This window comes from Lolium rigidum, chromosome 5 (genome assembly GCF_022539505.1).
Source record: "Lolium rigidum isolate FL_2022 chromosome 5, APGP_CSIRO_Lrig_0.1, whole genome shotgun sequence".
NCBI classification, from domain to species: domain Eukaryota; kingdom Viridiplantae; phylum Streptophyta; class Magnoliopsida; order Poales; family Poaceae; genus Lolium; species Lolium rigidum.
Genome location: NC_061512.1, coordinates 183760775 through 183775260, shown reverse-complemented (window position 1 = coordinate 183775260; position 14486 = coordinate 183760775). Strand labels below are relative to the sequence as shown.

The 14486-nt window shown below is 47.3% G+C and overlaps 2 protein-coding genes across 2 annotated transcripts; one reads left to right on the top strand and one right to left on the bottom strand.

The window, feature by feature from the left end:
- Nucleotides 1–4125: 4125 nt before the first annotated feature.
- LOC124656826 (BTB/POZ and MATH domain-containing protein 1-like) lies at nucleotides 4126–9993 on the bottom strand. The gene is made up of 3 exons (XM_047195500.1): nucleotides 9745–9993; nucleotides 9455–9676; nucleotides 4126–4665 (listed from the first exon to the last, which is right to left on the bottom strand). Exons 1-3 carry the CDS (start codon nucleotides 9991–9993, stop codon nucleotides 4126–4128), a joined length of 1011 nt encoding a protein of 336 aa, XP_047051456.1.
- Nucleotides 9994–13123: 3130 nt separating this feature from the next.
- LOC124651546 (zinc finger BED domain-containing protein RICESLEEPER 3-like) lies at nucleotides 13124–14153 on the top strand. Its single transcript, XM_047190617.1, has 3 exons — nucleotides 13124–13886; nucleotides 13965–14011; nucleotides 14086–14153. Exons 1-2 carry the CDS (start codon nucleotides 13169–13171, stop codon nucleotides 13979–13981), a joined length of 735 nt encoding a protein of 244 aa, XP_047046573.1. The 5' UTR covers nucleotides 13124–13168; the 3' UTR covers nucleotides 13982–14011; nucleotides 14086–14153.
- Nucleotides 14154–14486: the final 333 nt, after the last annotated feature.

Below are 14486 nucleotides of genomic sequence, written 5' to 3'. Positions count from 1 at the left end.
TCACGTTCGTGTCCGACACCGTCAGTCAAAGTGTTGAGGTCGTCGTCGATGTCCTCAACCATTTCTTCTCTTCTTTGCATGGTTAAATGCGTCTAGTTCATATCTATCTAATGCGTCTGGTCTCGCCTCATGTAGTTCTTTGTGGACGTCGATCTCATCTCGGCACGCCGCATGCCACCTCCTCCGTGCCATCGATGTAGAGCTCCGTTTCAAAATCTAATCCTACCCATGTATTGCCCCTTGTATCAGTGTCATGGCCCCACTTGTCATTCGATACACCGAAGCCCCACTCGTCTGCGTTTTGGTCAGGGATACGGTGATACTTACGGTCAAACAAAGATGGATGGTCTGACGTGTCTTTGCGGGCTCTACGTGGCCCCACTAGTCAGCAGATAACGGTCAAAGTTGTTGACCCGTCGGGCTAACGGCCGTTCCAGCACTTGTAAGGGTTTCAGACAAGGGCTTGGACAAAACTGAGGAAAAACTAAGCGGCTGGGGAAAACTGAGCACAACTAAGGACCCGAGGGTATGGAAATAGAAATCCCTTTTCTTATTGGGAGTGGTTTTCATAGTGGTCTCATTATTCCAGAATCATAAGGCCATGCAACCTATCTCGAAATGGATAACATTTTACTTATTGGGAGTGGTTTCCATAGTGGTCTCATTATTCCAGAATCATAAGGCCATGCCAGCAACATGCTGACGAAAAATACTGGGTTGTAAGCCTTTCGTTAGCGGATCTGCAAGAATACGAGTCGTACTTATAGGCTTAATATTATTTGTTTGATCATGGATTCTATGCTTCACAACATGATATTTAATGTCAATGTGCTTGGCAGCATCACTTGTGTTGTTATTCGCATTGAAAAATGCGGTTCATTATCGCAGTACAATAGAAGTGGTCTTGAAATGATGTCGACCGCCACTTTAAGCCCGAGAATAAAATTCTTTAGCCATACAGCCTGCTTAGTGGCCTCATGACATGCTATTAACTCTGCTTGCATCATAGATGAAGCAACTATCGTTTATTTGGAGCTTTTCCATGATATAGCTCCTCGACAAGTGTGAATATGTAACCTGGCGTGGATTTCTTACTATCCACACAACCGATATAATCAGAACCTGAATAACCAACAACTTCTAGGTTATCAGACCTTCCGTATGTAAGCATGTAATCTTTTGTTTCTTGCATATAACGCAAGACTTTATTTGCGACCTTCCAGTGGTCTAGTCCTGGATTTTATTGGAATCTGCCAAGCATCCCGGTTGCAAAAGCTAAGTCAGGGCGCGCACTAACTTGTGCATACATGATGCTTTCGACAGCTGAAGCATAATGAACCGACTTCATCCGACCAGTTTCAATTTGGTTCCTCGAACATTGAAATGCTCCAAACTTATCGCCCTTGACTATTGGATATTAAATTTCTTTAGTACTCTCGCTCAAAGTATGCCTTTTGTGATAGTCCCAACACACCTTTAGACCTATCTCGATGAATCTCAAAGCCGAGGACATATGAAGCTTCACCGAGATCTTTCATATCAAAATTGGCAACCAAGGCAACCAAATATATTCTTGAATCACTTAAGAACACAAGAACACATCTTTGAATCCAGAGATTGTTTCCCAAACACAATCAGACCAAACCACTAGCCAACATGGTTACTTAGAATATAGCAGGTGAAGCAGCTAGGAGGAGTTGGCCATCCACATGAAGTAGGTTTAGCATAGCCACAAGACTTGTGCTTCTCTACAAATAGCAGGTTGAACACCTAGATAAAGCAGGGCACAAGTACAAGCTAGCCAAGCTTAACATCTTATAAATCATCAACAAGTATTTGTTCTCAACATGGTTAAGCAATACTGTGTAACTTTTTTATAGAGGCATCACTGAGTTGCTAATATTTTTATAAAAAGAATTGCACCAAGTGAGAAAGCCTCACTGGCACAAACACAAATAATAGGGCCACATACACAACATCACTGCGAATGTGTTAAGGAGCAGTCATCAAGCTTTAATCAATAGAACCATTGAAGCATAGTGATCAACACTATGAGCATATCAAGCTAACATAGCTAAGCAGAAAGTTACTTTATGAATACAAGTTAACTGACGAAACTAAAAAAGCACAAGTTAATTGATGAATACATGGAGCTACTCGAGCACATGATTAGTTCATCAATTGGATGAACTAGTACAAAATATACCGAGAAGTGCCATGAGATAATCACAGAGACATAAACATGTATAACACAAGCTCATAAGCATGTCAAAGAGTCAAGATCGACATGACATCACACCTGTAGAATGTGAGGGACTAGACAAGCACATGATGATCCAGAGTGAGCTAGAGAGGGCAGAGAGGTTAGAGAGGGGAAAGGAGGCGATATAATTGGCAGAGCGCGGGCTAAGACATCGACGATGAAGGGAACAACGTCTACCGAGCTTGGGTGTGCATCGCATGGCCACTGGTCGCAGCCGAACGACAGCGAGGACGTCCACGAAAAGCACAACAACCGCAAAAGGAGGAAGACAAAGATGGAGGAGCACCGCAACACGCAAGGTCGCGAGGAGCGAATCTAGCCAGACCATAAGAGGTGGTGAAGCACGGTGAGTCAATTGAGACCGACAACGATAGCCTTAGCCGCCGGAGCTCGTTGGAATCGAGCGGCAACGGCGGAGGTGGTTCATACTCGCGGGAGCAAGGACGAGCGAGTGAGCGAGGAAGGAACACATGTCTGGGTCGGGTTCGGCCAGTCCAGTCCAGTCCAGGGCTATATATATGTAGCGATTTAAGAAAATGCCAAATAAGCCAAAAAAATAACAATAACTCAGAAAAATAAATAAATATCATTTTTAGAATCCCAAAGACACAAGGAGTTCAAATATGATTTTTATTAGATTTTATGAGATTTTGATAATTTATGAAAAATCAAATGCGTTTAAGAGCCTTAGGGGCAAAATGGTCATTTTGAAAAATTCAAAATATATAAATGATTTTTCCAAAAAAAAGTAATATTTCTTTCAAACATGATAGCCAACTTTGAAATCGTGAAAAAAATCAAAATCATTCAAAATAAGAATTGTACAGTTCAATATATATAACTCTAGAGTAAAACAAATTAGAATGTATAGCATACAATGAAAACAAATTGTACAGTGCCGGTTTCTTTCCCCTTGTTTCTTGTCAGGTAATTCCACATTCAAAGAGAATGACAGATGCAAGCCCAAATAGAATAACTGGGTGCGCTTAGCCAATTAAATTACAGGCATAGTATCCTGCAGATAGAGCAATGTGCTCTTGAGCACACGCTGACAAGTAAAACAACAAATAATGTATGTTTCATTTGCCAAGGAAATAATAATAGACCTCCCATTTTCTATAAAGAAATAGCCTCCCAGATCCCCATCCAGTTGCCTATATTAAGATTGCCGTTTGTTAATGTGACACCCCTAGTGACAAACCAAAGAAAAAAATATTTCGTAGCGTGTATTTCAGCTTTCAGAGTTTCAGCACTTTTACTACGACAAGACCGGAACTGAATATAAGAGTACACTCATTTAACAGTGAATTTATCAGGATACTCCCTATTTGTGAATCATCCCATCTGCACCAGAGAGCAGTGGATACTGCTGTACAACATCCTGCACTCTTTCAAGAATTCATGGCAATAAGAAGATTGTAAGCCTACTGCAGATACAAAGAACTAGCAACAAACTACATGGGAACAATGCATTTGTCCGATTAACATGTAGAGTTGCAGGTATGCAATGAGCTAAATGCAACCAGTGATGAAACTACTTTGGCACTTCCTGAAGAAACAGATGCAGCACAACAGCCTTGAGTAAGAGTTACTCATCAAAGCTTTTAAAAACAAGGAAAAGGTATTAAGCAATAGAGATTTGATCACAATAGGTAGACACAACATACAGCATTCCTGATTAATCGGCAGGTTGCAAACAGAAATGAAGTAACACACGGACACAAACCGAAAGTACTTCACAACTCCTTAGGAAGTTAGTATAGGCATCATATACTTACACAAGTCTAGAAACCAGGGATACCAGTTGCTGAAACAGGAGAAGTACCTGAATTACCATTGCTAGCACGATGAGTGTCATTGAACTAAGTAAGCGAGTGCATGGCGGACAACTCCTTGACAACAGAGGGGTAGCTTGCGTTTAGATGCTCGAAGCCATCACTGGCCATGACCGCCATCAGATTTGCCTTACGGCCAAGAAAACCGAAGCATGCATTCTTCAGCACATTGCAGTGGTGAGCTTCAGCTAGTGCCAAGATGTTCGCCACGGTACAGACATCGATGTATTTGCACAGCTTGTCTTCACAGATGAGCTTCAGCCTCTCCAGGTTATACGTGTCCGCAGCGACAAGAAGATGCTGGTACATGGCACCTTCCTCTTCTTTCTTCATCTCTGGCAACGAGTCAGTGTACACAAAACAGAGCATAGCCTTGAACACCTGTGCCTCCATGCCATGTATGCGGACCAGATCATTGGTGCTGCTCTCCTTCATGGCTCCAAAGAGCTCTGCGCTGAAGACCGGAGACCGGGCAGCGAGCACGCGCCGGTGCGCCGCGAACGTCTCGTCGCCAACCTCGAACACCACATCAGCACCCTTTCCGGTGTGGAGCAGATCGCCGAGGTGCTGGTTCAGGTTGTGTTAGATAAGGAGGCACCGGCTGATCAACTTGGAGCTTACTCCAAGTCACCTAGCTAAATACGTATTCTATACTTGTATTGTGTATTTGTAATTGTCTATAAATATATGAGGAGGGCCGAGGCACTGCGATCACGCAGCCCGGATTCAATCCAACTTTCATGGTATCAGAGCACCAGCCGATCCTCTCTTCCCTCTAAAACCCTAAACCTCAAAAACCCTAGCCCTCCTCCCTCTCTCCCGCCGCCACCATCACCATGTCTGCCGACGATCTCAAGAAGCTCGAACAAGAGCTCAAGGAACGTGAGTCCCTCCTCCAGGCTCGCCAAGCCGAACTCGACCGCCGCCTCGCCGAGATGGGCAAAAGCGTCGACAACACTACAACCTCCCCAAACCCTAGCCCCACTCCCTCCTCCTACGTCGCCTCTATCAAAAGCCATGTCCCTGTTACCCTTGATCTGCAGGAATCCAACTACGCCAAGTGGCGGGAACTCTTCCTCGTCGCGCTCGGGCGCTACGGCCTCACCGCCCACGTCCTCGGCACCACCGGCGCTACGCCATCGGACACGTCGCCCACGGGACGACTACACCGTCCTCTCCTGGATCTATGGCTCGATCTCCTCCGAGCTCCTCGGCATCATCATGGCCCCTGGCTCCACGGCGCGGCAAATCTGGGACGCGCTGGCCAGCCTCTCCCACGACAACAAGAAAAGCCGCGCTCTCGCCATCGACGCGGAGTTCCGCAACACCCCGCAAGGAGACATGAGCGTCCACGACTACTGCTCCAAACTCAAGTCCTTCGCCGATGCCCTCGCCGACGTCGGCCAGCCTGTCTCCGACGAAACCCTCGTCCTCACGGTCCTCCGCGGCCTCAACGAGCAGTTCAGCCATCTCCGCTCGTTTCTCCCGTACCAGGTGCCGTTTCCCACCTTTCTTCAAACACGATCTGCTCTTGTTCTTGAGGAGGCACAGAAGAAGACCGACACCAAGAATGCGGCTGCCTCCGCGCTCTGGGCCAGCGGCAACAGCATCAAACCGCACGCTGGTGGCGAGCGTGCTCCTTCGGCTGGACGTGGCGGTGGCTCGGGCAGCACCGATCCCCGTCCCCCTTCGCCCTACCAGCCTGGCCTCTTCATCAACTCTGGCCGTGGTGGGGGCTACGGTGGTCGCCGTGGTCGCGGCGGTGGCCGTGGCCGCGGCCGCGACAACAACTCTCCCTGGATGTACAATCCGTGGACCGGGCTCCCGACCCGGGCCGCGCAGCAGCAGCAGCAACTCCAGCTTGCCCCATGGCAGCCACGCTGGCGCGCGCCCACGGCCGGCGTTTTGGGCCCCCGCCCCGGTCACCAAGCCTACACCGCCACCAGACAGCAGCTTCCTCCCATGACGCCGACCTGGAACAACGGTCTGATGATTCCTCCCCAGCAACACGTCTCGCAGCAGCAGCTCGACCCAGCTCTTCTTACAGCACTTCAGAACATGCACCTCCCCGGCAACCAAGAGTGGTTTATGGATTCAGGCGCCTCGTCTCACATGGCATCCGATCATGGTATACTCTCTTCCCTTCGACCATCTTCTTCACATAAAATCATAGTCGGCAACGGTGCATCTCTTCCTGTTACACACATAGGTTCTTACACACTGCCCCTTCATCCTAAAAACATATATCTTCGTAACATTCTAGTTGTTCCTCATATTATCAAAAACCTTATTTCTGTTCGTCAATTCACTATCGATAATCTTTGCTCCATTGAATTTGACCCTTTCGGTTTCACTGTGAAGGATCTTCTCACCAAGACCGTGATTCTTCGATGCAATAGCTCCGGCCCACTCTACTCCCTCCGACCACCAGACGCTCAAGCTCTCCTCACCACTTCATCCTTCGAGCTTTGGCACCGCCGCCTTGGACATCCTGGCCACCACACCATGCAGCGTCTCCACCAACATCAACAAATTCCACCAAACAAAGCATCGTCGTCCTTATGTCATGCGTGTCAGTTGGGCCGCCACATCAGGCTGCCCTTTTATCCTTCGGAGTCCATTAGTGTCAAACCCTTTCAATTGTTACATTGTGATTTGTGGACATCGCCTATTCCTAGCACCTCTGGTTTTGGTTATTACCTCATTATTGTGGATGATTATACTCACTATTTTTGGACGTTTCCCCTTCGTAAGAAATCTGATGTTTTCCTTACCTTCACTGCCTTTCATGCCTATGCTCGCACCCAATTTAACCTTCCTATCCTCGCTATCCAATGTGACAATGGTCGCGAATTCGACAACAAACAAGTCCACTCCTTCTTCACCAAACATGGCACCCTCTTTCGTTTCTCCTGCCCTCACACATCACAACAAAACGGTAAAGCCGAACGCGCCATTCGTACCACCAACAATGTCATTCGCACCCTTCTCTTTCAAGCCTCTATGCCTCCCTCCCTTTGGGCCGAAGCCCTACACACCGCTACCTTCCTAATCAACATACGCCCCACCAATGCCAAGACCCTTACCACCCCCTACGAACTCCTCTTCGGCCTCACCCCTTCATATCACACTCTTCGCGTCTTTGGTTGCCTTTGCTACCCGAACATTACCTCCACCACGCCCAACAAACTATCTCCTCGCTCCACCAGATGTGTCTTTTTAGGATACCCCTCCCGTCACAAAGGATATAGGTGCCTCGACCTCGCTACCCGCCGCATCATTATCTCGCGTCACGTCATCTTCGACGAGCACACCTTTCCCTATGCACCAGACACACCAGTTCAACCATCGCCACCCCCAACACCTGATCTCTTCGATCCCATAGACTCACCACCACTTCCAGTACCCTCTCCTCGCCCGGCAGCGTCCCCTGCCGCGGCAACACCTCCTCCTCCCGAGGCCCCTCGCCAGCCTCCCACGGCACCGGTTTCGCCCGCTGCGCGCTCTTCTCCTGCCGCCGTCGCCACGCCTCCTGCACCTACACCACCTCAGCCTCAACCCGTACCACCTCCAGTCTATCGCACTCGCTCCACGACAGGTCGTCTCCCTGGTCCCAAAGAGAGGCTCAATCTCTCTGCCATTGTTTCCTCTCCACTCCCATCTACCTATCTCTTAGCTCTTCGTGATCCTAACTGGCGGCAGGCCATGCAGGAAGAGTACGACGCACTCACACATAACCAAACTTGGACTCTTGTCCCTCCCCCACCTGGTGCCAACATTGTGAGCGGAAAATGGATTTTTCGCCACAAATATAACTCCGATGGTTCTCTTGCCCGTCACAAAGCCCGTTGGGTGGTACGCGGCTTCTCGCAACAGCCCGGCGTCGACTTTGATGAAACCTTCAGCCCTGTAGTTAAACCCGCTACCATTCGCATCGTTCTCTCTCTTGCCCTCTCTCACGCTTGGCCCATTCATCAACTCGACGTCAAAAATGCCTTCCTCCATGGTCATCTCGATGAAGTGGTCTATAGTCAGCAACCCTCTGGATTTATCGATCCACAACATCCTAACCATGTCTGTCGTCTTCTCAAATCCCTCTATGGCCTTAAACAAGCCCCCCGTGCTTGGTTTCAACGCTTCTCTACGTTTGCTCGTTCCGTCGGGTTTGTTGAATCCAAATCTGATGCCTCTCTATTCATTCTTCGTCGGGGCACTGACACTGCATACCTTCTCCTATATGTTGATGATATAATTCTCACCGCATCCACCACATCTCTTCTCACCCATGTCACCTCTGCTCTCAGTCGTGAATTCGCCATGAAGGACCTTGGTCCACTTCATCACTTTCTCGGCATTTCAGTCACTCGTACCCCCACCAGCATCCACCTCTCTCAACACCAATATATTCTGGATATTCTTTCTCGCGCAGGCATGAGCGATTGTCACCCCGTTACCACACCTATCGATACCAAAGCCAAACTATCCTCCACAGCCGGCTCCTCTGTCTCGGACCCGTCTCTCTATCGTAGCCTTGCTGGAGCTCTTCAGTATGCCACTCTCACCCGTCCTGACATATCCTATGCCGTCCAACAAGTCTTTCTACACATGCATGACCCTCGTGAACCTCATTTCTCTCTAATCAAACGTATTCTTCGCTACCTTAAGGGCACTCTACACCATGGTCTCACTTTGCACCGTTCCTCCTCTCATTCCCTTGTTGCCTACTCCGATGCTGATTGGGCCGGGTGTCCGGATACTAGACGCTCTACGTCGGGGTTTTGCATGTATCTTGGAGATAATTTGATAAGTTGGTCGTCTCGCCGCCAGACAACGGTCTCTCGTTCTAGTGCCGAGGCCGAATACCGCGCTGTTGCCACGGCGGTCGCGGAATCTTGCTGGGTACGACAACTATTGCAGGAGCTACATCGTCCCATTGACACAGCCACTATCGTGTATTGTGACAATGTCAGCCCTGTTTACTTGTCGGCCAATCCAGTTCATCATCGCCGCACCAAACACATTGAGCTCGATATTCATTTTGTTCGGAAGAAGGTGGCTCTCGGCGCTGTTCGTGTGTTACATGTGCCATCTACATCACAGTATGCTGACATTTTCACCAAAGGCCTGCCGACTATTTTGTTCAGGGAATTCCGATCCAGTCTTCACGTCGATGCTCTCCCAGGTTCAGACTGCGGGGGCGTGTTAGATAAGGAGGCACCGGCTGATCAACTTGGAGCTTACTCCAAGTCACCTAGCTAAATACGTATTCTATACTTGTATTGTGTATTTGTAATTGTCTATAAATATATGAGGAGGGCCGAGGCACTGCGATCACGCAGCCCGGATTCAATCCAACTTTCAGGTTGGACGGTGGCACCAGGACGGCATCCGGAGCAGGTTTCTCGGCATTGCGGACCTTGTACCCGTTGACGAAGGTGACGTCGCACCTGATGTTGAACGAATCGTGCCTGAGGTGCCTCGATTGCTCCAAGGCTTCCCACTTGGCAAACCTTGGCATCCCCTGCCAGAGAAGCTGCGTCCGGCCGGTGATGACTGCGGCGCTAGCGTGGCCTTGGCCCTGTTAACGAAGAAGAAGAAGAGCCGTGGCTTCTCGGCCTTGAAACCAAGCCGGAACGATGCCGTCACCTTCCCCGCCGCCACATCCTCGTCGAGGAAGAGGAAGATGGATACGTGGCCGGCGCTGTCCTGGCCGTTGCCGTTGGGGTAGCAGTCGATTCTCCAGCGGTGGCCGCCGATGGTGAAATGGCAGGAGCTGACTCGTTGGCCGTTGGGAAGGGCCGTGAGGCTCGAGTAGCCCTCGATCTTGAGGTGGTGGTAACCGCTCGCCGCGTCGGCGACGATGGCCGAGGAGGATACGGAGGCGGCGGGCGACATGGCGAGCCCCAGAGCCTGCGCTTGCTTCCGGGCGGGAGAGGGGAGGTCCTCCGGTGCGGCCTGATCGCTGCTGCTGGTGTAGGGTTTTACACTTGGCAGAGCAGCAGACTGGGGTGGGGATTGGGGACAGGTTCGACTACACATAACCGAACCGAAACCGAAAACTGAACCCAGAAAAAACATAACCGCAACCGAATTTTAGTTTTTATGGTTTTATGGTTAGATTTTAGTTAGCAAAAGTGCTAACGATATACACTTCAGTTAAAAACCGAAAAAACCACATGTTAACCGAAGAAAATCGAATAGCCCAACACAACAAAGAATTTTGATTTGTAAGCCCATCCCAAATTCACGTTAACCTTTATATAGTTTTAGAGTGCATATTACACAAGAAATCTAATCTAGCTTTATGGTATGTACGTTTGAGTTTATGCATAGGTTAACATGTTGTGAGTTCAAGTTCCTAAAACTGCACCAACTTTTTTATTTTCGCCACATTTTCATTATTTATCATTTCTTTCTTCTGTAACACAATCAGTTTGGTCTTAAAAAGTACAAACACTAAATATATGTCCATAAAAAATAAATGTTATTCAAAAATTCACGTCAACTTTGGTTAATTTGGTTATTACCGAAATCGAACCGTATTTTATATATAACCATATTTACCAAAATATTAAAAACGTATTTACCGAAAAAACTGTATGAACCGAATCAAACTATTTTTTTTTGAAATATGAACCTAACCGAATCGAACTAACTATATTAACCGAGTGCGTAGCCGGAGGGACACGAGGAGATCGAGTTGGGAACAAAGGAGACACGCCGAGGCAGGCACCATCGGTTGGGCCGAAGCACAATGGGCCTCTAGTCGTTCGTTTCCGAGGCAGGAAGAGAGAGGGATATTCTCAAAAAAAAAGAGGGGGATTTCAGTATTTCACGCGGGAAAGCGGCGGCAAAGTGGCTCCTGGTTCGCTCTTTCCCTCCACTCGCCCCCATCCCCCTTCCCTCCCCCGATCTTCGGAGAAAGGAGGCGAAGAAAATTCCCGGTCCAGATTGCGCCTCACCGACCCGCTGCGATTGATCGGCGTGAGTCTCGCATGAACCTGTGAAGATCGGTATGTGCTTTCCTGAGTTTTGGATCTCCCCTGTCTGTCATCGACGAGCACTTCTTTTTTTCGTGCTGGATTTTGCTTCTGAATGTTTCGTTTGATCATGTGCTTGGCTGCTTGCGATGAATAATCCCGCTTCTTTCCCAGGGTGTACGTATGGACCAGGATCTTGATGGCCCCAATCTGGGCGGCAAGGCAGAGGTGGAAATACTGACTGGTATGATTCCCTCTACTTCTTGCAGTATGTTTCTGTAGTGGCATCTGTTTCAACCTGTCCGAATAATGTTATTTTTTTAGAGAATAACATTATTGGCCATGACATATACTTGCATACTATATAGTACCATCTATTCTTCAAAGTGCTACTTGTCTAGTGCGCTCACTGATCTGATGCTGTACAGCATGTACTGTACAATGTTGAGGTCCAGTTTTAGTCTTACAGTCCATCTCCCTTGTTTGATATTCAGTCATCTGCTAAAATGTTTTCGCTTAATTACCTGTAAAGATTTTGTTCAATATCATCAGGGGGTGTTCAAATATCAGCAATTTTTTTTTCCGATAAAGGGCGCTTTATTACTTCAAGTTAAAGCAATACACCCGGCCTCATATAATCAATCTACAATATTTAATCAATAACTGCATACTCAGATCACTACATGTTTTATTAACTAGGCATGGAGGATGAGGTAGACAGTGCCAACAACATGGCGGAACAAGAGGAGAGCGCAGGCAGCGTCCCTGGCCCATCGTTTTCAGGCAGAAACCGGAAAAGGCTCCGGTCGAAGGTGTGGGATGACTTCACACCCATTTTCGTAGGGGCGAAGGTTGCGAGGGCTGAATGCATGCACTGCCACCAGGTTTACAATGTCGGATCCAGTGGCACTAGCAACCTGCTAAAGCATCAGGCCAAGTGCAGCACTAGGATCCAGAAAAGGCCAACGCAAGAGAAGATTCAAGTCTTTCCATCTACCCAGAAGAGCACCATTGCAGTCAGGCTCAGGTCTGGTTCGACACAGAAGAAGCTGCAGTTCTCGGTCACCGGCCAGAAGAATTGCTTGGGCACAGCAGATGCAGCGCTTGACAAGAAGGGTCTCGCTTTGCTTGACCTTCCCAATACAATAAATCAGAATAATCAGGAGGTTGATCATAATTTGTCTCAAGAGCAACTTGCAACAAAGGAGCAGAAGAAACTTGCCTCACATGACACTCCCATTGACAAAGATCAGAAGACTAAGTCGCATGAGGAACTTGCAGTGCCTGAGCAAGACATTCCCAGTAACATGAATCAGAAGGTTCCGGAGGTTGATCAGGTTAAGCCCCATGAAGAACTTGTCAGGATATTTTCGGTGCATGGGCACCCGCCATCGATAAGGGTCCACGATAGGTTCACTAAGTTTATTGCTTGTTTAAATCCTATGGTCAAGATGCCGGCTGAAGTTGGCATGTATACGTACTTTCGGAGACTCTTTGACCAAGAAAAGACCAGACTGAAGGAGAGGTTAGCGGCTTTGCGTAGTCGGGTTTGCTTGAGTGCTTATGTGTGGCATTATGATCTGTGCTCAGCGTTCCTGTGCTTGAGTGTTCATTATATTGATGGTGAATGGAAAAAGCAGGAAAATATTATTACATTTCGTTCCATTGGTACTTCCTGCAACGCAAAGCAATTGAGCCAGGCTATATTGTCTGCTATTGGAAACTGGGGTCTTCGTGACAAGGTATTCAGCATTACACTGGATGATACCTTTCTGGATGATTCAGTTGCCTCAGATGTCAAAGCCAGTCTCCAAGAATGCAACCTTCGTTCAGCAAATCGGAGCTCGTCTATGTCTGCAGACCGGAGCTTCTTTGTGACACGGTATTCAACTCATCTAGTTAATCAGGTAATACAGGTGGGAAAGGATGAAATTGAGAAAGTCATGGGGAAGTCAACAAAGTATTCTAAGCATACAAAGGGCCACATTCCTTCAGTAGTACATTATCCAAACCAAAGATATGCACCATCACCGGAAGGTTGGACAAACGCAAAGAATATATGTGAGGCGTTGGAAGATTTGCATCGATACATGGATGAAATACGCAATTGTCGCAGTCCAGTTGACCTCTTTGACAAGGTGTGGGGTGTTAAGAAGTTTTTGCATCGCAATGCTGATTTTTATTTCTGGGGGGATAAAACAATTTTCAAAGAGCTGGAGAAAATGCAAAACAAGTTCAAGGAAGATTGGAAACTTTGTTGCTTAAATATCTGCATGCCTATGATCATGGATCCATCTTTCCGTTTCAGCCGCATCAAGTCCTGTCTTTGGTTTGATGCGGGCAATTATCATTTGATGAAGCGGAAGTTTGACGATGATATAGAAGATTATATTGAAGAAGTGCATGACATATTGCTCGACCTCTTCTCTGAATATTCTGATCAGGTGGAAGACACAAGCTGCACTTCTGGAGCAAAAACTAGAAAAAAGGCTGTTGTGACGGGACATGATACACTGATGTACTATTATCACACCGATGAATATCCGTTCAGTGAGCGTCCTATGGCAGAACTTGATCAGTACTTACAAGAGCCAGGTCTCTCTACAGGTGAATCCAGTGTTCTCCAATGGTGGAAAGAACATGATCTGACCTATCCTACAATTGCTCGGATGGCACGTGATATATTGGCGATACCACTCATTTCTGACTACAGTGTAGCGACAAGGACTGCAAGGCGCGCATTTTGCGAGTCTGGTGTAGGCTGGATTGAACGGCTTGTGTGTGTTCAGGACTGGCTCAGATCAGACGGTATAGCCTACACCATTAGTTTTTTTATTGCTATCTAGTTACAGTCCGGTACTAACCGTGGTTTTCATGTTATCATAGGTTCCGCAAACAATTGAATGATTCAGTCTTGATGGTGTTCCATACATGTAAGCTGCTCTGCCAATCTACCCACTTTAACCACTCCATCAGAGATCGCTCATTAGTTACCTTTTTTATGCAGGATTCTAAGCTGAGATGTTGTGCAGAATAGATCGTCTGCTTAGATAGTTTTCTGGGCAATATGCTTAGTTGATTTGTCAAATTGATTGGCAGTAGATTCTGGTTAATGGAGATAATGAGGCTTTCTTTTTGTATGTATTTGTAGTGGGAGCTTTTCAGCAATTCCCTACTTCTAGCTTCGGAACTTCAACCTGATCAAGCATTTCGTCTAATGATACTGGACCAATGTATTGATTTGTTCAGTTATACCATCTGTTGATGCCTTGAGTTAAAGATCATGGTTTCACTAGACTGGAATGCATACTCACTTTTCTGATTCCTTGAGCAGATTGATTTTTTGGTCCAAAAAGTTCAGACTTCTAATCATTGTTTCGTACTCTCTTTGCTGATTCCTTGACCATA